This window comes from Penicillium diatomitis, assembly GCF_028827545.1.
Source record: "Penicillium diatomitis strain IBT 30728 chromosome Unknown utg000005l_segment0_segment0, whole genome shotgun sequence".
Taxonomy (NCBI): Eukaryota; Fungi; Ascomycota; class Eurotiomycetes; order Eurotiales; family Aspergillaceae; genus Penicillium; species Penicillium diatomitis.
The window spans coordinates 195,496-217,506 of record NW_026623177.1 but is presented as its reverse complement, the minus strand read 5'-3'; the positions used below and the strand labels follow the sequence as shown (position 1 = coordinate 217,506).

At 50.5% G+C, this 22,011-nt stretch overlaps 7 protein-coding genes across 7 annotated transcripts; 5 read left to right on the top strand and 2 right to left on the bottom strand.

Annotated features, from left to right (window-relative positions):
- Positions 1 to 174: 174 nt before the first annotated feature.
- Positions 175 to 2,301, bottom strand: N7539_004734 (putative metalloreductase transmembrane component; the record flags this gene model as incomplete). The annotated part of the gene is made up of 1 exon (XM_056934336.1): positions 175 to 2,301. One exon carries the CDS (start codon positions 2,299 to 2,301, stop codon positions 175 to 177), a length of 2,127 nt encoding a protein of 708 aa, XP_056789530.1.
- A 1,302-nt stretch (positions 2,302 to 3,603) lies between these two features.
- Positions 3,604 to 4,821, top strand: N7539_004733 (3' exoribonuclease family protein; the record flags this gene model as incomplete). The annotated part of the gene is made up of 1 exon (XM_056934335.1): positions 3,604 to 4,821. The coding sequence occupies one exon, from the start codon at positions 3,604 to 3,606 to the stop codon at positions 4,819 to 4,821; it is 1,218 nt and encodes a 405-aa protein (XP_056789529.1).
- A 252-nt stretch (positions 4,822 to 5,073) lies between these two features.
- N7539_004732 (aspartic endopeptidase) lies at positions 5,074 to 6,912 on the bottom strand (the record flags this gene model as incomplete). Its single annotated transcript, XM_056934334.1, has 1 exon — positions 5,074 to 6,912. One exon carries the CDS (start codon positions 6,910 to 6,912, stop codon positions 5,074 to 5,076), a length of 1,839 nt encoding a protein of 612 aa, XP_056789528.1.
- A 330-nt stretch (positions 6,913 to 7,242) lies between these two features.
- On the top strand, positions 7,243 to 7,845 carry cyp1 (putative peptidyl prolyl cis-trans isomerase (CypC); the record flags this gene model as incomplete). Its single annotated transcript, XM_056934333.1, has 3 exons — positions 7,243 to 7,275; positions 7,332 to 7,373; positions 7,432 to 7,845. The coding sequence occupies 3 exons, from the start codon at positions 7,243 to 7,245 to the stop codon at positions 7,843 to 7,845; spliced, it is 489 nt and encodes a 162-aa protein (XP_056789527.1).
- Positions 7,846 to 8,923: 1,078 nt separating this feature from the next.
- N7539_004730 (putative Rab geranylgeranyl transferase escort protein) lies at positions 8,924 to 10,800 on the top strand (the record flags this gene model as incomplete). The annotated part of the gene is made up of 4 exons (XM_056934332.1): positions 8,924 to 8,997; positions 9,059 to 9,177; positions 9,242 to 10,264; positions 10,463 to 10,800. 4 exons carry the CDS (start codon positions 8,924 to 8,926, stop codon positions 10,798 to 10,800), a joined length of 1,554 nt encoding a protein of 517 aa, XP_056789526.1.
- A 4,123-nt stretch (positions 10,801 to 14,923) lies between these two features.
- gfsA (glycosyltransferase family 31 protein) lies at positions 14,924 to 16,390 on the top strand (the record flags this gene model as incomplete). The annotated part of the gene is made up of 1 exon (XM_056934331.1): positions 14,924 to 16,390. One exon carries the CDS (start codon positions 14,924 to 14,926, stop codon positions 16,388 to 16,390), a length of 1,467 nt encoding a protein of 488 aa, XP_056789525.1.
- Positions 16,391 to 20,147: 3,757 nt separating this feature from the next.
- N7539_004728 (Transcription factor of morphogenesis MCM1) lies at positions 20,148 to 21,126 on the top strand (the record flags this gene model as incomplete). Its single annotated transcript, XM_056934330.1, has 3 exons — positions 20,148 to 20,387; positions 20,634 to 20,768; positions 20,854 to 21,126. The coding sequence occupies 3 exons, from the start codon at positions 20,148 to 20,150 to the stop codon at positions 21,124 to 21,126; spliced, it is 648 nt and encodes a 215-aa protein (XP_056789524.1).
- Positions 21,127 to 22,011: the final 885 nt, after the last annotated feature.

Sequence of the window (22,011 nt, the reverse complement as noted above, 5' to 3'; positions counted from 1 at the left end):
GAGGAACTACCCTCATTTGCTGGTAATAAGTAACCCGTTGAGGTGTGCAGCGAAGGATTTCATTGAGTAGAGATTGAACCTGTCATCGACTGAATGAAGGATCACTCTCGTGATGAGAACAAGTCTCTGGTTTTTGGCGGAACAGCAGGTGTTGGCTTTCGATGAACGAACTCATCAAACGTTGTAGTTCTCTGTATGCAGGAAGATCTCATCTTGCGAGGAGTCATTTATCACCTGCAGCTGAAGTCCGGCAACGGTACTTGCCACTTCGGTTCGCATGCTAGGAGGCCCACACACAAACACACAAGCACGCCTACCAAAGGTCCCAGAGGCTTCCATGAGCATCTTCGCAATGTCGGGACGGTAATAGTCGGCGCGCCAGTTCTCCCGTTGTAATCCAGGCGTAAAGTGGACAGCATTCTTGTCAGGCTGATGTTGGAAGTCATCGGCAACACAAGGTCTGGTGTGTGCGCGAGGCAGGGTAGTAAGTCCACCTTGCCTTGCGTCGTGAGAGGTAGGATATTCGCTTTGAACTGGGTCCTCGGCTTTCTCAGTGACATTATTCGAAGAGCTATTGCCAGTGGCTTGCAGCATATCACGAGTCCTCGTTTGCGCGGCATTTCGATCTCCATGTACGTCCCTCACCCCGGTCAAGAAGAGGTGACATTGAAGAATCCCAGCGGGAGCGTGATCCCTGCAGATGCGAAGTTCTCGCTGGAACCATTCCATCGTTTCAGGCCCTTTCAGAGCCCAGATCACTCTGACCGAACGGGTGATAGCCTTCCCATCACGAATCTTCTTGATCAGATTCAGAAGCTGACTGATAATCGCCGTAATTCCACTCCCGCCCGCGATGAAGACGACACTGTCAAACGCGGCCATCTCACGTTGCATGCCTCCGTATGGTCCTTCCAGCAACGCTGAATAAGTATGGAGAGGGCCATTTATTAGTGCTTGATGGGCAAGCCGCCGCGTGAAACCCCCCATAGGTCGAAAGACCAGAGTGCAGTCCCGATAGTCTTCGCCATATCCAGAGGGAAAGTCATCGCTGCACAAGGACGCAATGGTGAATGGATGACTCTGAAGGAGAGCGACACTCGGCACGCTGAGATAAACATATTGACCGGGTCGCCAGCGCATGCGCGTCGGTACAGTCACCTTCACAGCGCCTTGAGGAAGCAGAGTCACAGTGCACTCTTCCCCAACCATGAAAGACTCGAACCGAATTGGGTTCAACCAATTTGAATGGAAAGTCCTGAGGACGTAGGTGGCAATCCAGATAGCGACCGTGGCCCACAGATATCCCCATGAGAACAGAAAGTTCTTGCTGTGCCAGAACAGCATGGCCACAAAGATCCACGAGAGGGGGATATGAACTATCAGGAAAAGTTCGTACGCATGTCGTCTCAAAATTGGGAGCGAGTGAATGCACAGCACCAACAGAGGAACAAGAGCCGCTAAGCCGGTCCCGTAGACATAGATTGGGATCGTGATGAACTTCCGATAGTTGATCAAAGCCCCGTTCTCCCAAATTGGAGTTATATAAAATGGTATGGTATGCACAAGACACAGGAAAAGACAAATGTACGCGGACCAACGGTGAAGCCCATTCAAGCGCTCAGGGCTGACACCTGTGAGCAAGGAGATCAAGTTGGCCTTGATACCCAAAGCAACAGTCCAGGGAACGATGGCTATGGCGAGCATGCCGGCCCGGATGGCCAAGGGAGGTGATCCGAGGGCGATTGACGAGTAGTATAAAGGCTGAGGAAGGAAACAGAAGCAGGTCACGAAGACTAGAGCTGCCAGCACAATCGCCGTTACTGCTAGTGACGGAAAGACGATGCAGAATGTCCCAATCTTGAGAACGGGCACGGGTCGATAGAATATCCAGCGCATCAAGGAAATGACTTCTTGCAAAGGCAGGAACCTACTGAACCAAGATGCTTCCCGCTTGGTATGTGAAACAAGCCGCGTCTTCGGAAATATATGAGCAGTCGAAGCTTCTGTACTGGCGCTGGTCGTGACATGATCCGCGCCACTCGAAACGCACAGATCAGAGCTGTCAAAGAAGACAGGCTGGCGTTCCTTGTACTTGGCGATACGGATCTTGTCTCCCCAGATGTGATAAAATCGGACCAGCAATGTAAATGCAAGCAGCACAAGAGAGAAGTACACAAAAGCATGCCCATACTTTGCGGATTGCGACCATGGATCACGTTTTGTTTCCGCAATCTCCTCGGGCGTATTTGATGCCGTGATAACGACATTGACGCGCTTCCAGATCAACTTGTGGAAGACCATCTTGGGTGCCGATACGAGAATAGCAGTAGGAGTATCTGGAGAATGACCTGCGCGATTTCATGCGAGTGACTCGGAATCAATTCACCAGTTCGCTTTTGCTCATCGTCAGCTTCAGTCAGGGAGTTATACCTTATTTCCAAGAAAGCACGTGCACTTACTCGAGTCCATTCCACTGCTGAATTGAATCGAGAAAGATTCCGCTTATCTCTGAATCAACAATCGTGAAGGTGGACTCTTTCTCAATGCCACAGGTGATTTCGTGGAAGGACCTTCGGCAATTGGAAGACCATGCGGTCAAAGTGGCTTCATATGTCAACTCAAGTTGTAAATCATCACTCGCATGAGCCCAACATCTAACAATTCGATTTGATCCATAAAGTGGAGGGCACTGAGCAGCCATGTACCAATGAGTCACGAGTGCCGTGTGATACGACTCGTTAGACTGCATATACAAGCCCCAGATTCCTACCTCCGACCTCAATTCCTCAAGAGCTGTCGGGTTCACGGCAAGCTTTTGCGATATTGGAGCGAGAGCCGTTTGTTCCGCGATTTCCCCGCGACGGGACTTTTTCGGCTTCTTGAACAAGCATGAAGAAGACCAGTCCATGATGCTTGAGTATCATTGTGTCTGGCCACAATTGGTTAGCAAGGTGATTCCGAGTGATATGTCTGCATTAGCGCGCGACGGGAGCAGGCACGGGAGGCTGGACGAGCTGAGCGAATGCGAAGGATGAGGTGATGACTGTGACTCGCCCTCAATGGAGTCTGGTGCCGTTGCCCTGACCAAGCAGATCTATTCTATCAAGTCGGTTGCTGCTGGTGGGCAATATACTTGATCGAACTTCTATGAGACCTCTTTCGAGAAAGTCTAGTCAACAGGAATGTTTCCTGAGTAGAAAGATCGGGGTTGAAGCATGTGTACGGGAGGGAGGTCTAGAATTCTGGGAGGGCGGCATAGTAGATAAATTGCGATGAGAACGCCTGTTAAATGCTCTACGTAGCTCATAGCAAGAAGATTATGAGGTCGGTTAGGAGGAAAGCTAAGCTCATTGGAGCATGCTACTTCTCTGGAAGACACTTATATCCATCGGGGTTGGTGTTGGTCGTTGCACAGCAACTTTGCTTCTGATTTGGGACTCTGGAGTCTGGACGCATGTGGGAGTGACGGCCTGAGGTGACAACAGAGACCGCCTTTGATTCAGCACGAATTCTGCCGGCGGACGCTCGCTTTTTCATCCGCGCCAAGTTGCAAGTCGAAGAAGCTTCAAGTGCTTTGAAAAGCTTCCATCAACTCAAATGACGATGGTGACCTCGGCAGCTGCACCTGCGCCTTCTAGCCGACCTGCGCTATCTTTGCCCCCCTCTCAATTCGCGCGCCTCCAGCCTCACGCCTACCTACTTGCCCATCTCTCTCCGCCATCAACGAACAATCAACCCTCCATCCGCGCCAATGGCCGCGCTCCTACGCAATTCCGAGTGACATCAGCCAATGCAGGCTCTCTGACACACACCAATGGCAGTGCCGTAGTGCGAATTGGTGATACCGCGGCTGTTTGTGGAGTCCGTGCGGAACTTTTGCATACCGAAGATATCGCCTCGTGGAGCGTGTCGCAAGCGACTAGCTCGAACAAGTCCCCGCGCTCAGTGGATCAGACCGAGGAGTTGGGTGAGCAGGATGACAACGAGACCATTGAGCGAGAACGAGCTCACATCGAAGATCTCAATTTACTTGTTCCCAATCTTTCATTGAGTACAGGTTGCGCACCAGGGTTTATCCCGGGTTCAGCACCGTCATCGCTCGCACAGTCTCTCTCTCATCAGATTCTTTCCCTCCTACATAGCACTCGCCTCGTTCGCGCCGATGACCTCCGCATATGGTATCAGCCGCCTTCAATGGGACCGGAGGAGTTGGAACGACACAATGAGGAGGAGCAGATGGACGTGGACACGGCCCAGAATGACCCCGTTGAAGAGAGCCCACGGGAAATCAAAGCTTTCTGGGTGCTCTATATTGACATCATGATAATTTCTCTTGCCGGCAACGCCTTCGATGCTGCTTGGGCGGCTGTTCTCGCTGCTCTCCGAGATACGAAACTTCCGAAGGCTTGGTGGGATGTTGATAACGAGACCGTGGTATGCTCGGACAGCATCTCCGACGCTCGCAAACTTTCTCTTCGAGGTCTGCCAGTGGCCAGCTCATTCGCTGTATTTGAAGCAGATGCTGCTGCAGGGTGGCGGGCAGTCGTGATTCCAGAAGCGGCAGAGATGAAGGCGCAAAGGCTCGCAAGGAAAGGCGGCGTGTCAGAGAGATGGCTTTTGGCAGATCCGGATGGCTATGAGGAAGGTCTCACTCAGGAGCGAGCATGTGTTGTCGTTGACAAGGACACTGATGGAAAGGTCATCATCTTGGAGATGGAAAAGAATGGGGGATGGACGATCGACACGGAAGATCTGCAACAGCTGGTCGACCTCTCTTCACAGCGGTGGGAAGATATGAAGAGGATACTCGACGAGTGTTGAACATTATCTACATATTTTACGAGAAAGGCCGGCATGAAAGATACCACTACTGAAATGGACACAAAAGCATTGACACCAATGAAACCTGCATGCCATCATACACACCATTCACGTAGATCCTTGTCTATGGCAAATTCTGGCAACATTGGTCGGAGACGTGTATGATTTTCAATATTTGATATTCCCCGCATTAACCTAAACGTGTTGAGTTTCAACGTGCGACTGGCTTTCTGGGAGTCCCGCGTCTTCTTTTCAGTGGAGGCTCATCAAGTTGCTCGCCGGCTTCAGAAATGGCCACCACCGGATCAGCTTCTTCTTCCTGAGCTCCCCCTTTTTTCCCTCTGGTTTCTCTGGGAAAGAGATTGAGAATGAAACCAAGTCCTGCTGTTCTTTGGACTTTGCGTCTTTTGTCAGATGGCTGTCTGATACCGGGTTCGCAGACAATGTTCCTTCACTACTCGCCTCACGCTTCTTTTCCTTCGCCATCATTGATTCATCGTTTTTCGAACTTATTGCAAGATGACTCACGTCACCCGAAAAGATTCTCGAGATCAGTCCCTTCTGCTCGCCGAGCTTGGAAAGATCGCTTCCAGCTTTCGCGGCATCTTCTTCTTTGCTCTGATTTTCAGCATCAGGGTCTTCGTCTGCCTCGGTATCTGAAAAGTTCCACATAATGCTGGTCTCCCCGCGGAAGAAAGCGGTTCCCCACAGGGAAATGAGTACACCGGGAACAAGATAGAGCAGAGCAGGCTGTGCGTGATTTGAGTATTGCATGGCAAGCAAGGTTGTGACCATTCCAATTATGTATCCGATGACACTCGCCTTGAAGTAGACTTTGGGGAAAGATCGCGCGTCTGAATACGGTGGGGTAAGCTCAGGCGTCTGCGGCTTGGCAGCTGAAGCCCAAAATCGTTCTCCCCAAGCTCCGGTGGCGCGCTGATATTGAGGCTTGACAGATTCATCTGCCAGTCCTTGCAGATGTGCTGATTCGATGCCTTTTCGGTAGTAGTAAAGGAAGAGATCGAACCGTAATGCCAGCCCAATCATCATGCCGGGTACAACAATATCCCCCAAACCAAGCATGGCCAAAGATTGAACGTTTGATTCATCGCCAGGACTTGGTGGTCTTGGGAAAAGCAATTTGATAGGAACATCCAGCTTGGTAGCCACAGTTACCATCATGGGGGTGAAAAAGACAAAGTAGATGTCGTAAAAGAACAACGAACTCAAGATCAGGGACCCGGTCCAGAAGGTGGAAGGAGACATGAACTGCAAGGTCCCATAGCTGAAGCTGAATCCCAGGAAGTTGGTCAGCCACCACGGCTTCTGAACAAACGCAAAGTAGCCAACAGCGACAAAGGCGAAGATTGCACTGAGAAGGTCGAGAAGACCAACTAGGATCTTGACGTTCAGAATACCTCGAACGTGAGCTCGTACTTGTAGGCGTTGGTAACAGACATTCCGAGTAGTCCACAGCAAGGACATCACTGGCCGTGGAAGTGGGATTGCACCAAAGATGCCAGGAAGAGGAGACTGGCGCACCGCTTGTGTCGTGTCGGCCCCATTCGTCGATCGAGCAATGAAGATTTGCCGAGACTGACTGACAACCCACAACTTGCCTGCAGACTTGTAGCGACGGGGAAGCATGAAGGAGCGAGACATCATCAAGAAGTCTTTCAAGAAAGCGACAGCAAAGAACACCCCCATTCCCGAGAAATAGAAGCTTAGGATCTTGTTCAAGATTGCAGGGTCCTCCAGCCACTTGATCACAAGATAAAGACCTCCTAGGGTTAGGCCTGCAGTGACTGGGAAAATCAGAGCATCGGATGGCTCGAGCCCTTCCATTTTTTGATCGGGGCCTGATTCATCATCCGAGTCATCAGAGGCAGTCTGAATATCCTCAAAGTCTTTCTTCTCAAGCGCTTTAGCGGCAGATGAAGGTCGAGAAAGGGATGCATGAGCCCCAATCCAGATTGGAAACAAAGCCGCCACGATAAGATGTCCGTATGTCGGAAGCAAAGGCTGAAGGCGTTCAAAATGGTAGATCGCTTGCCCAAGCAGCTCTGCAACTGGGCTTATGTCTTCATCCATTTTTGCTCCCGGCGAAATGACCGCCCCGATTGAATATGAGAGTCAGATATATACCAAGGGAAGAGAGAGTTACAAATCAGAGTTTGTAAATTTGGCTTGAACGAGTGGCTTAGTCCATCTTGATCGGGACGCGCTTAACAGAGTGTTGATGAAGTTTAATTGAGCCGAAGGTAGGTCATGTAACACGCCGAGCCAAGTTCTCCACCCGCAGGCTCACAGCTCCTCCGCCGGACCGCTTTCCATCTACGCTTTCTTCTCAACTAGTGCCAAGTGGGATTGCTGCACCACTGTTGCTCCAGTCACAGCAAACTTCGCATTTCACGGTACAATATGGCAACTGACGTGGTATTTGACACTTCAATGGTACCCTTATCGAGATCCCTAAATGTCGCGCTATCGCACAACTAACACTGCTACAGGGCTCATTCACGGTCGAGCTCTACAACAGTCATGCGCCCAAGGTTCGTAAGAAGATCAACTCGTCCGAAGAGAAACCAGTTCTGACAGTGCTATTTCAAGACATGCAAGAACTTTGCGACCCTCGCTCAGCGCGGTTACTATAACGACGTGATTTTCCATCGTATCATTCCCAACTTCATGGTCCAAACCGGGGATCCCACAGGCACCGGGCGCGGAGGCAGCTCAATCTACGGTGAAAAGTTTGAAGACGAGATTCGCAACGATCTAAAACACACTGGCGCCGGGGTCTTGAGCATGGCGAACAGCGGACCAAATACAAATGGTAGCCAGTTTTTTATCACACTCGCGCCTACACCATGGCTGGATGGGAAACACACAATTTTCGGCCGCGTGAAGAGTGGGATGCGAGTCATACAGCGCATGGGTTTGGTCAAGACCAAAGGAGAAGATCGACCAGTGGACGATGTCAAAATCATTCGAGCTCGTGTGGTGGAAGAAGGGTCAGAACCATGAACAATGGACTACCCACCCTCAGGACCATGAGCATGCCCGAGGAATCAGTCTTCGCCTCTCAAAGCCTGGGTCGCGAGTCCATCTCAGTCTGCAAGTTTAAAAGACACCTGCTTCACTGAGCAGCCACGGGGTGTTCGAGCCCTATGTTGGCGCCGATTACGATGCCTTCTCAACCCCATAATGGCTGAGACCGGGCTTTGAGCCCCATCTACGAGCAATCCAGAAATGATAATGGGAATGCTGTGGTGCGCTTGCGCCATTGTAGCAAATGATGATTGAATGAATGTGTCACTACAAAACGAACCGCTTCTGTCACATGTTTCCATCCAGAGCAGCAGATACAGAGTGAAGTCTCCTCTACCACTCCCATGACAAGAACCAGTGAAGGTCATTTGTCAAAAAGTCCGGATTGTCATTACATGGCAGCCGGACTGTGCTAAGCACCGAGAGTGGCATAGGAGAGAAGAAAAGGGAGGCACGAGGAATTTCCATTTAAAGTGTGTTCGTGCGGCTGTGCTGAGGTAATACAGCTCCCGCAGGGGCCGCTGCGAACTGTAGGAAATTAGGAATAGGTGCCCGCTCGCCAGCCGGGAACAATCACGTGGTTTTCTTTTCCTGCCTTTCTGCCGTAGTAGTATGAGATGGATGTGTTTCGTCGAATCTGATTATCATTAAATAAGCACGCTATATTTAACAATGCCAGTCTCAGGACTCTGGGCATTCTTTTGAATGATGCTGCTCACCGAGAAATAGTTGTTTGAACAGGTGTATCTCTTTGGAGAGAGTGGCTTCAAGGGCAGCAGGGCACGAAAGCCCTGACCGCTTTCCCGCACTAAACCCGGAGCTCTCAAACGTGCGGGTTTTTTTTCTTCTTCTTTCCGTCCATCCCGCAGAGTTACCAAAACACACAGGACGTGGCAGCAGCGCACTGTTCACGACTCTGGTACTCGGACATGTGGCAGACACAGTAGATTTACCATTCAGGATTTTGAGAATGCCTCCTGCGACTCACTCTTTTTAGTACCGCTCACGCACTTACAAAGCACAGCTCATAGCTCGGGTCTTATCGCTACCAGCAATGGAGTCCTTGTCAGAGCAGCCTTGGGATGTAATCGTCGCAGGCACAGGCTTAATCCAGTCTCTCCTGGCGTTGTGAGTGTCTGCCGTGATTCTTCCTCGGCATGGTCACATTGCTCACCCTGTCCATCGTCAGGGCATTGTCGAGATCCGGGAAAAAGGTCCTCCACTTGGATCAAAATTCACATTATGGGGGCTCCGAAGCCGCCTTCAGTCTGGACGAAGCTGCCGAATGGGTTCAGCAAATCAATCAACGTGGGTGGCGACCGCTCGGAGGGCTCCTCGTCCCAGCGCCTGGCTGATATTTCTCAATTGGCAGATCCATCCCGGACTCCATTTGAAGATGCCACGATCCAGGTCCTTCGACCTGATTCAGACAATCAAGCAAAATTGGCTGCGAGTCGTGCCTACACTCTGTCATTGTCACCATACTTTCTGTATACTCGGTCAGAACTGATTTCGGTTCTCATCTCCTCAAAGGTGTACCGTCAGTTAGAGTTCATGGCAGTCGGTAGTTGGTGGGTCTGTTCATCAAAGGAACCTGACAATCAAGGTCATGACGGTGAAGCGAAGCAACTCTTCCATCGTGTGCCAGGCAATCGGGAGGACATATTCTCTGATGGCCAAATCAGCATGAAGGCAAAGCGAACGCTTATGCGTTTTCTGCGACATATCAGCACAAACGGAGATGATGAAGAGCAGAATGAATTGACAGATGACAATATGTCGGAGCCATTCACGAATTATTTGTCCACCAAATTTGGTGTCCCGGCTGAGCTGCACAGGCCTCTGCTCTCCCTGTCGTTGTCTCAACTCAATGAACAACAGACATCGGCTAGCTTCGCAGTTGCTCGTGTGAAGAGACATCTCGCTTCCATCGGCGCTTTGGGGCCCGGTTTTGGCGCAGTTGTGTCTAAATATGGGGCTGGTTCTGAGATCTTGCAAGTTGCATGCAGAGCGTCCGCCGTGGGAGGAGCTGTATATGCTCTCGACACGGCAATTGAGTCATTGGCAGACGATGTAGGAGACGAAGTGACTTCGGACTCCAAGTATCCTGTCAAGGTGCGCCTCTCAAACGGGGAGACGGTCAGCAGTGGCTTGGTCTTCGGTTCCGCATGGGATGTTCCGAGTGAGGAGCAGCCGAATTGCACGAAGGTTGCTCGATCCATCACCATTGCATCGTCCAGCTTTGCCTCGCTTTTCCCGGTTACTGTGGAGGGTGCACCGGTACCCGCCAGTGTGGTGCTGATGTTCCCGGGAGATACACTGGACAGTCCCTCGTCCCCACCAGTCTACCTCCAGGTTCACTCGAGTGACACAGGCGACTGTCCACGACAACAGAGTAAGTCTCTCCTTGGTCTTTTTCGGCCCTTGTTGCATGCTCTCCACCCACTCGTATGATGATCACATTTTACTTATCTACATTGCCTGATTGCTTTGATGAATCCTAATCTATCATTCCCTGATTACGAGTCTTTGTCTCCTTTTGTGAACGTGCTGGCATTGGTCAAGTTCTATGTGCTAATGCTCGCTCTCACAGGTGTCATCTATGGCAGTATTTCAATTGCCGGATCCGAAGGTCAAGCTTTGCTAGAGCGTGCTGTGGACCGACTCCTCCAGGCTGAAGGTCCTGAGGCCTCTGCTCTGTGGTCCCTGCGATACACTCAGCTTGGTCGTCTGGCCAATGGGGGACCGGCGTGTAGTCTTCATTCGCATTCCTCTCATGTGTTCAGCTTCCCCCCTCCCAGTCTTGATCTGGCGTTTGAGGACCAGACAGTTGATCTAGTCAAGGAAGCGTGGGTACATGTTGTCGGAAGCAGTGTTCCTCATGATGAATTTATGATCTTTGAGGACCGCGAGGGCACGTCGGATGAATGAATCTAAAGCTGTATCATCTAGGCATACCATTAATGCAGCACATCAACATCGAACATGTACAAGTGTACTTCATCTAGGCTGTTTATTCATAATGTGGCTCAGGCATCGAGGCTTTTACTTGAGACCGCGGACGCCATCGGTAGCATTGTGGACACTTCTGTCTCCGACTTCCTGCCAGTGATTGTAGACTATTCATCTATGCTTTCGGGCCCGCTGAATGCACGGCGGGTTGGTGGGAGCGTCACAAGATAGTTGGAAACTTGCTGTTGATTGTTCGTTAGAACTGTGCCATTGAGCCATGTCAACTCAGTGATTTGATTTGTTGTCTTGTCCATCGATGCACATTGATCAGGGGTTCCGAGTCCTGCTTCGAGCGGAATCCAGATGATCGAAGAGGTTCCATAGTTTTGACCACATGTTCGGAAAGTTTCATCATCACACACACAGACGTTGGTCTATTCGGCCGGAAGCCCTCCTAACGTATGTACGAATATTCCGGTGCAAACTCCCAGCTCTGGATCATATGAGGTGCAAGCATGTTTGACTGATCAGAACCGTACAAGAAGGAACCTATCGATTGACTCGAAGCAAGTTAACATCGCTTCCTTCCATAAAGGCTCCCCTGAGTGCCATTCCTCACTACATCTGGTAGCTCAATGTGATGTTGTCGGCACGAACCGTCCAATGAGAGGCAGTAGATGATAGCAATCTGATACAGTAAACCTACAGTATGTGATGTCTGCATGAAACCAGCTCATGCTTCGCTCAGATCAATCAGGCAGGCTGCGGTCGAGGCTCAACACGGCGACTATGCACGTGCTTGCAAACACATTTTGCGTGTAACTCTATGCCAGCTTAGCAGATAACATTGACGCGCGCCATCTGGAGCTTTCCAAGTTCTTGAACATCGGCACGCATGTGCCCACGAATCGAATGGTACACTAGGGCGGGTGGCAGGAGTCCACGGAAAGATGGCGTGGCCTATCCACAGGGGCCCCAATCCTATCAGGCTGGACGATCAATCAATGGGACCGAAAGAATGTTTCTGAAGTTCTGAAGATCGCAGTTTCATAAGTGCAGGGCGGGCGGGTCAGGAGCGAGAAAAGGACACGCGTAAAGTGGAGCCGGTGGTGGCTATCACTTCGCCTGTGCACTGGGAGGCAAGTCGATCTACACCTGCCACCTGCCACCGAAGTACTGTATTACCGTAAAGAAACCTACTGTAAATCAAGAGGCGTCATGAATAGGTCATTCCATGTAAGGGCCAGAGTCCCCTATAATATCAAGTTAGACTGGAAGCGTTGAAAGGTTCACTTATAGTGGAAATGAATGATGCGACCCCTCTAGGAAGTGTATTCTTCTGGCTTCCAATGTGCCATGAGGTGTTTGCATAATTATCAAACAGCGCGAACTATTCTATTTCTGTGTTGTTGAAGACCCAGAACCCTGGGCGGATCCAGCCATGGTCGGAGACCCCGGGAGATGATCAATATGTGCCACTGTGTAAACCTTGACGTTTTCTAGGCCTCAAGTCACACTTGCATAACACGTTTGATTCCTGACAGACTCTATCTGGAAATTATCTCCTCGAAACAATAGCCCCGGTGGTAGAACATTGTTGTATGACAGTCAATGGTTGGGGAATTATTGATCACAACGACACTATAATTGTCATACAGTTCGTTTGGTCTGCACTCTGCACCATGCACCAATATAGTAGACACTAGACACCATAGTACTATACGGGGATGCACTACCTTATGCATCGCAGGAGGCCTTCAATTATCCAAAACGGTCGGATATGAATCCACTTTTATGCGTCAGTGCCAAAGTGGTAGCCCACCCTTTTGAAACAAGGCTGTCCATTAGACTGGAGGTGGAATAATCAATGATAATGACCTCCTCGACGGTGTCCATTGAGTGCTGTGTTTGGTTGGATTGTTCACTGTCGGAAGGTACAGGTCATTCATGGTATGTATACAATACATATGAAAGTCACACATCGTAGGAATCTGACCGTGAATGTTCCTCTTGGGCGCCACTGTGATTAATTTCCATGTGGATTGTAATCCACGGACGCGGAGCTTGCCAGTTGTAAATGGGCATGGAATTACTATGTGTAGGTTGGTAGTAGGTAAAGGTGATCATTCTACTGTGTTTGCGCCAGGCAAAAAAACTTGGAAGGTTGACCTGGGCTAACTAGGCTCCGGTCAGGACCTATACAGATGCTAATTGGAAGTCAGCTCAAATGTCACTTATCTAGGTAGGATATTCAACTTCCGGTGGGACCTTATAGTGTGCTCGAAGGGGTTTATACTTTGTAGCATACATCCCATGGAGATTTAGACCTATTAATACTATCTATTGATAAGCACTTTAAATACATCGAAGACTACTACCATGAAGACGTCACATTTAGACAACCTAGGGTCAACGCTTTCTCATATGAACTTTAAATCCCTTAGAATAAATCAACCTACTAAGCCACCATACATTAGTAAACTACCTAGGTAATATCCACGTAGCCTATACACCTAAATACATAGTGCTGAGCGTAGTAGGTACACGACTGCACACACGTACACACTTGTGTCTAATATATTGGCTGACGGCGATCGGGTAATCAGTCGCTTGCTTGGGAGTAATTATAGCTCGGGAAGTTTACCTGCCTTAGGATCGACATGTTAGTATGGACTGTGGAGTATGGATATAGGTACTATCCACGAACTCTGCCGTCATTCTTACTTATCCGATTATCTGTAACCTAAGTACATGGGTAGAATCATTAGGTCAGTGGTCATAGGACTACAGTACGTGCCTACGTGGTACGTAGCTACGTACAACATATCAGCTCTGAACTAACCAGTTACCGTCACATTCCGGAACTACAGCATTTTAACAGATCGCTCTCAGATATACACATCTACCTACAGACACTGAATGTCGTCTAATGTTTCTAGTATGACAGGCATACTGCTCACTACAGGTACTCAGCTACTACCTATACAACACTGCCCGTTACACCATAACTAGCTGGAAAGCGTACTCAGGTACCCAGCTGGCCCTGGAGTAAAAAAAAAAAGTCTAAACCACGTCGACTCCAGAAGACGGGAAAAGGGTCCACAACATGATGACGACTCAAGTACCAGTCTGTAATTTACCGCCTCAAAACACGATGACCCTGCGAGAAGTGTAGAACCACAAGGTTGACTGAGGAATCACCCTTGCAGGGCGTCACGTATCATACACCGTCACGACTTGCAAGCCAACCCCTCTGATCATCACCACTCGGTCCTTTCCTCCGCTGTGCTCCACGATGCCCTTCGACTCTCTGGCGTTGTCGGCTTCCCCTTTTCCAGTCGTTTGATCTTCGTCTGGTCCTTTTTTCTTGACATCCTCTCCTCCTTCTTGTCGTCAACCCTCAGCCTCTCTGTGAACTCAACCCTCGTCAGCATTGAATTGAGTCAACGTCCTGGGCTCCCTGTCCAGCCGCGTGAGTTACTCGTCTGCTCGCTCCACTCCTATTATTCTCCGGCACTCTTCCTGTCGCCAACTCCTCAACCACAACCCTCTCGACTCTCGGTCCAGGCACGGACCCCTACACTCTCATTGTTCTTTTCAGTACCTCGATTCTGATAATCTCTGCGCGAGCTCCATTCATTTGTGGCCTCTACACTCTTGTTCTGAACACTCTTGGTTGCCTACCACTGTAGAGAGGCCCCGTTGGATCCCTTTCCTCACGTCTCGGGACTTGCTCCGTTCGCCGCTCGCTCCTTTTTCTCCAGTCGACACAACCGCGAACGCTTGATCTCAATTAGCTGCGCCAATTTACAAGCACCGCAGGAGAGTCCTCAATCGACCATCCACCGTTTGTGCCCTATCGAGAATTGATACGCCAACAAGCTCCATTTGCTGCTTCCCCTGTCTCTCAGATATCGCGCTTTGACATACATGTTGGAAAAACCGGGATCGACAAGTCGTAACACCGCCAGGATGTCTCTTTTTCGACTAAAGACAGTGTTTCCCTTGCTCGCCTTGGTCTCAATCGGATTCTTCTTCTGGTGCATAGAGCGCTATGACCGGTCGGCTTTCCTTCGCTTCAAAAGCCCCGTTGAACATGTCAATGTGGGTGGAAGCCAGACGCAGCTCGGTTCGACAGCCCAGGGCGCTGCGTCATCCCCCCCCCTCAGCCAACACTTGCGAGGTCGACCCCAAATTAGCAGCGCCGCTCCCCTTCTCTGAATGGCTCCCTCGCAAGAACTACACTCGTGCCTATTTCCGACCTCGCTTGGTGAGCTCGGAGACGGACTTCCACACGATGGAAGAGATCAGGAAACCAGTCCTCCCCCCAATGATCCAGATGGAGCGTGGTATGGTCGTTTCTCCCAACAACGAGCAGAAGGATTTCGTCTGCCCGGAGATCATCGACGTGGATGTGGCTGCCGACGACGATGTGGAAGAGACTTCGAAGCTCCTATTTGGTTTGGCAACTACCGTGGACCGCCTGGACCGCCTTTTGCCATCTCTTCTGTACACGTACGGAAATACCAAGGCCGGCCTCCTGGTTCTGGTCCCCGAGTCCGATGACGATCTCGAGAAACAAGAAACCTACTTCCGTAACCGGGGTCTCGACCTGACCCTGAAGGCCTCTCCTTTGGACTTCACTGCCCGGTACTTCGGCATGGTTGAGGCTTTCTCGGAGCATATTCGCAAACACCGCCCTCACACCACCTGGGTCGGCTTCAGCGACGATGATACCTTCTTTTTCTCTCTGCCGACGATTGCTAAGGAATTGAAGCTCTTCGATGAGAAGAAGAGGCACTATATCGGCTCTTTGTCCGAGGCTAGCTGGCAAGTAGATACCTTTGGCCATATTGCCTTTGGAGGCGCCGGTGTGCTTGTCTCCAAGCCGCTGTTGGATGTGCTCAATGACAAGTACGACGAGTGTCAGTCCTGGGGTGAGCAGCCTGGTGACCAGAAGTTGGGCCAATGCATTCAGCGCTTCGGCGATACTCCACTCACCCTATGGCCCTCGCTCTTCCAGATGGACATGACTGACCCCGTGGACGGTGTATATGAGTCTGGTCGCAGAATTGAGTCTATGCACCACTGGAACTCCTGGTACACCAAGGACGTGGTGAAGATGACTGCGGTATCTGCGGCTGCCGGACGCAAATCGGTGTTGCGCCGCTGGATCTTTGATCAGGAAGAAACCGTTGACAAAGAAACTGGTGAATCGATCCGTCACTTCTGGGTCATGACCAACGGCTACTCCTTGGTCAAGTACACCTATGGCCCGAACGTGGCTGATGACGCGATCAATTTTGATGCCATGGAGAAGACCTGGCCTGAAGACCCTCGAGGTTTCGAGGGTCGATTGGGCCCTCTTCGTCCCGCCGAGGATGAGGGTGTTGCCAAGGATCGCTGGTTGCTCCACGACGCTTTTGTCGTGGGCGACAACGTCCACCAGTTCTATGTACGGGAAGAAGACGAAGGCCACAGCTTGATCGAAATCGTTTGGCTTGGTCCTCAGGGTGGTGGTGGTGGTGGCCTCTCCGATCATTACATTCGCGGTACCTACCAACAATGATCGTCTCTCCATCGCTCCCTGTCAAGATAATTCGGCAAGGAAGACGGATCGCTCGCAAATGAATTTTTCAGACGATTGCAAGGCTGGCCCTTGGGAAGTTACAATTGCCAGTCCATGGCCCCACATTCTCTCAACACTTCTTGATCACCCTCTCTTTTGGAGCCGTGCGCTTCTACATTGCTGCACATAATCCGATTACTCTCCTGAGGAACGTCTGTCGTTTTCTCCTCTTCGGATGACCATCCACTTCGTTTTTATTTGTTTCCCTCAATCACCACATTCGAGCCACGACTTCTATCCGGCTCTGTCGATCTTCCGAGGACTGGACTAATCACAATTTCTCCTGGTTCATGTGTGAGGCGTTTTGTGAATCGAGATTGACGATTTTCTCGCACCCCGAGGCCACGGTGACCCGGGCACACGGCGTTTGGGTCAGAGGAGTTCGACACATGACTTTGGGTAGGCTGTGAACTCTCCTCTTTCACTTGGAATTGTTATCTTTAGGGGAGCATTGACGCACATCCCGTTGGCTTTACGTTTGTATTGCATTTCTTGGTGCGGCAACTGAATCATGTTGGCTCTCGGGCATGAGTCGCTTTCATCTTGTATGCCTGCTCCATTTTCTCTTTTCTTGTTTCCTTTTCCACCCCCTGTTTTTGATTCCCTCTTTACCCGATTTTGTGCTGCCTAGTTGTGGTCGCTGTCTTTTCCTTTGTTCTTTCTCCCATCCTTTACTGGCTTGACTTGATGAACTCTTGTGTTGACGGTGCGGTGGCCTGATGGGAACAGGGAGCACAGACTTGCTTACCTTACCACCGCGGCGATGCAGGATTGCTTTTGTAAAAATAGACTTGAGAACCGCAGACCAAGTTTGGGTCTTCGTTGGCGATTAGCGATGAATTGTTCTTACGAGAAGAAAACGATAAACATATTTCTCACTTTGGTTCTATGACCGGTGTTTCGGTGCTCAACGTCGTATCTTTAAGCTTCTTTTTGTCCGAGGATGGTCAATCCATGTACTAGACTGTGATGTATCATGGAACATCACCTGCAGCGGTTGGAGTAGTATGTTGAGAGGGACGCAGGAAACAACCCAAGCTACTGCCGGCACCGGAAGTTACTGTTGGTGTCCATCGTCCACGGTCCCCAGTAGGTACTAGGTAATGGTATAGGTAGTAAAGCATGAGAATGACAACACCGACGCGTTGCTGACAGTACTGGAGTCGAATGAAAATGGACCCAAAGCTCCAGCTGTTGCCCGACCACCGTGCATCACGAGACCAGATACCCCCGTGCTGGAGTGTAGCAGCGGCGAACTTGGAGAGGAAGGTGAAACACCGCGTAGTCGCACTGCCTGTAACCGATGTAGGTGTCGACGTGGGAAGGATGATCGGTCAAGCAGACGCGACATGCACAAGGAAGCCGCGAGTGGATAGAAGTAAGGTAGGGAGGGCATGTGGAATGTAGGATGACAGAAATGATCAAATAAGAATTCGTTACGACCATCATTTCATAGGGAAAATATCTCCGATGGGAATCGTCTTGGCATTTGAGAGAAGAATGATGGAGATGTAATTTATTGGACAGAGTCACTGGGCCTTAGTGGCAGATTCCGACATCAATGTGATTTAGGTAGTAGGGAGGTACTCCCTATGAAGGTCAATATAAATTAGGTTATTGAAAGGGACTGGGGGCCGTAATCTTAGAAGAATCAGTTACTCCACCCGAGGCCAGACTGCAGGTCGACTTGTACAGTACATGCAGTACATGCAGTACATGGATACACCACAGCTGAGCTCTGAGACTGGATGCTGAATCAAGTAGGCAAACATGCATGATGTGGTTGGCATGGGTTGTGCTTCTGACATAGACTCATCGAAAGCCGAGATGGATATGCCGTATTAATATACCATAGCATAAGATTGAGTAGCCTTCAAGGGCGGTCCGGGAACAACGAATAGAGTTGATTTAAGCATAAAGTCAATGGCCGATTCTTGGGGTCCTAGCAGAACGATCCAGGGATGAGGGATCCGAGGCCGATGTGGAAGGGAAATGATAAACAGCGCGGACTATTATACATGTACAAAGCCCCAGGATTGCGGCTCTGTACCAGTGGCTTTATTGCTAGAAAGCTACCACCTACCAACCTAGTACCTGGAATGATAACCAGTTGATACTTGACAGAGTTTGTTGGGAATGGATCTAGTACCAGACAGTCGTAGTGGTCTTGTCTTCTTGACCCTCAGTTATCAGTCGTGAGAGTGCTTGTCATCTCAGGGGTGCATGGTGTAAGTCGAAATCAAGCTCCCAAAAGGACAGTCCCAAGTCGAGCTGACGATCATGTATAGCAGGTACCAGCGTCAGTGCGCAGTACTGACTCAGTGGCCGGTTCCAGGAAGCAGTCGTTGAAGTCCCTGTTCGTCGAGCTTCGAGCGCTTCTTATCCGATGACACGTGGGATTTTACAGGGCACATACAAAAGCGAATACTAAGTGAGTACATAAGTAGTGAATGCTAAACAGTAAATACATCGTAAATAGTAGTTACCGTCAGTACAGGAAAAAGAAACGAGACTAGAGGTTGCTGATCACTGCTTAATGTAATAGTAGAATAGTAGTAGTGGTGGTGGTGGTAGTACTCTCAGACTCTCAATAGTCACCGACTCAGACGTGTTGCTATCGTGTTTTACAACCATAGCATGATACATAGATCATTGTAGCAATGATAGCATCAAGTTATCAACAATACAGTTACGTCGTACAGAAATTTGTGGAGTCCCCGCTTAACAACGCACGAGTCTTACGTTCTCGATACATTTGTTACATACGCCTGACGATCCAGGACCGTGCCGATGGAATTGCCACACCGATCCTGAGGTTCTTGCCCGGTGAATTACAGTAAGGTTATCGATTACGCAACTGAAGCTCATAATCCCTCCTTGCGATCTGACTAGATTTCTCTTCGGTTTTTTTTTTCTCGATTCAGTCTTCAAATGGACAATATCATGGGTACGTGCGGATGACATTTTCGAAAATGTACATGGTACAAGATTTGACGCGAAACACAAAGTTGGTAGTCGCGTAACTACTACTGTGTTAAACTTGGAGCAAACAAAGATAATCAACGCCAGTCCAGACCAGCAGACTTTGGGTTCACGCTTGGCTGGAAATGGACGCAAGCGGAGGCCGTGGGGCGTGCAGCTCAGCGCGCTGAAGGAGTCCTGTCGACCTCGTTCCCCAATCAAAAGTCAAAGGACCACGAGGGGGCGAGTCAGTACGGTCAGATTACAGTGCGATGTCGCCCCTGGAGGGCGGACAGTACTTATGCGGTACATGTCGATCCCACCAGAAGCCCAGTCTTCAGCGCCACACCACCGAGACACACTCACATCGACGTGAAGTACCCGTGGGCTGGATCCAAGACACACAAAGGACCCCACACTGGTAATACCTGGTACATGCCGCACTCCACACGTGACTGACCGCCTGCCCCTTCGTCCTCGCACTTTGCCTTCTTCGACCTTTCCCCCCCCCCCCCTTCCCTTTTCCTTCTCCAACCCTGCGATCCCAAAACGCGTTACTCGATTGGGTATATCTCGATTCCCTTCCCCTTTGGGTTGATTGCGTTCCATTTCGACTTCTGTCCCTCTCAACCCGCCCATACGACTTCTACTTGAGGCTCTTGCTACCGTTTGATCCCTCATTCAGACCCATTCCCTCACCTTCCCTTTAATCTCCCCCTCCGTGCCACTTGCCACCATGGCCGACATGGCTGCTGTCGACGAGAAACTCTCCCCCAACCAGCATGATGAGCTGCAGCAGCCGGGCAACGGCACCGACGCCCGTGGGACCAAGCGCAACCGCATGAGCGCCGAGGATGATGATGACGACGATGACAAGCCCGGCCGTGAGCGTCGCAAGATCGAAATCAAGTTCATCCAAGACAAGTCGCGTCGCCACATCACCTTTTCTAAGCGAAAGGCCGGTATCATGAAGAAGGTATGTGTGGAACCCCATCGCGACAAAACAAACCCATCCCGATGCTCGCCCACGCTCTGCCTCCATGTCGTGCCCACGCAGCTCGTTCAGACTGGCATTCGAGCATGTCAATGACACGCGCCGCGGGTCACCCCTCGACCCGGTCGCACGACTGATTGATATGAAACAACAACAGCACGCATGAATCAGATCGCGGCTCGGCGTGAGGAATAAATTGCTAACTGGTATCCCTCTGTGGAACAACAGGCCTACGAGCTTTCAGTTCTCACCGGCACTCAGGTGCTCTTGCTCGTCGTGTCGGAAACTGGCCTCGTCTACACCTTCACCACCCCCAAGTTGCAGCCTCTCGTCACCAAGCCTGAAGGCAAAAACCTTATCCAGGTATGGCTCCCCCCGCCCCGTAACAGAGCCGCCCCCCACAATTGTTGATCTGTATGCTGATCGTGTCTGCTTCTCCTAAATCTAGGCCTGCCTGAATGCACCGGATCCTACCACCAACGAGAATGGCGTCGACACCGGTGACGTCCCTGCCGAGACACCAGAGGACGTTGGTCACAACGTGAATGCGCCGCAACCCAACATGGCGCGTCCGGGCATGCACCCGGGCTACATGACCAACGAGCAGCAGCAGCAGATGGCCTATTATCAGAACCTCCAGCAGCAACAGCAAGCTACTGCTCAATATCCTGGCATGCCCGTGGGCAATCGCATGCCCCCCCAACATCAACCCACGGCGTAAATTGGCCATCTCTCTCGATGCACGCGCCATTGCGGACGGGGGGCTCGTTGCTACCTCCACGCTTCTGTTTTCCCATCTCCTCCTGCGCACGTGAAACTCGCGTTCATTTGATACCCGTCCATCCGCGCTGCTCCATCAACCTTTCTCTGCTCCTCAGGTTCCCCTCTCGCCCCCATCTATCTCTCCCTCCCCCTCTCTCTCTTCTCTGCTTTCATTCATTACCTCGTCTCTGGTTGTCTACTTTTGCAAACACACTTTTGCGCTGCTGTCAATCATCATGCTCGATTTCGTCAACCGGGAAGCTACGTAGCCATCGCTGTAACGGATATGCATCGCTGATGACCCACCTGGTTTGAGCGCTGTTGGCTGAACCGTCCTGTCTTCCCTTTGCAAGTTTCTCTGCACTGTCCAAGCGGGCAGTAGGCTTGATTGAGATTGTCTTGTCGCGCGTGGTTTTGATCTCGATACACCTCTTCTTGACCTGGAAGACTCCGGATGCGACGGGGCTCAGGTAAAAGGCGGAAGCGTGAGACTGGCTTTGGAACCGGCAGTGATCGCTTTCCTCTATTTGTTCTTTGCGATACTTCCGTTTTCTCCCCTCCTACCTAGACCCATTGGCGGAGGCTACTGGTGTTTGTTGGTGCACGGACTCGTTGGTGATGTGGAATTATTCACCCTCCTTGTAGTTTTTTTTATCTGTCTTTTTTTTGTTCTATTTTTGCTTTCGCACATGATGATTATCAGCTCCCACCGAAGTGAAATTACATTTTTGAGCTTTGCAAACCCCTCCTCGGTTCCTCCGTTTGATTCCTCAACACGAGTCTCTTATACATAAATTATTGAATGAGTTAAGCGTTATCCAAGTCTGGTGTTCAACCATGGATT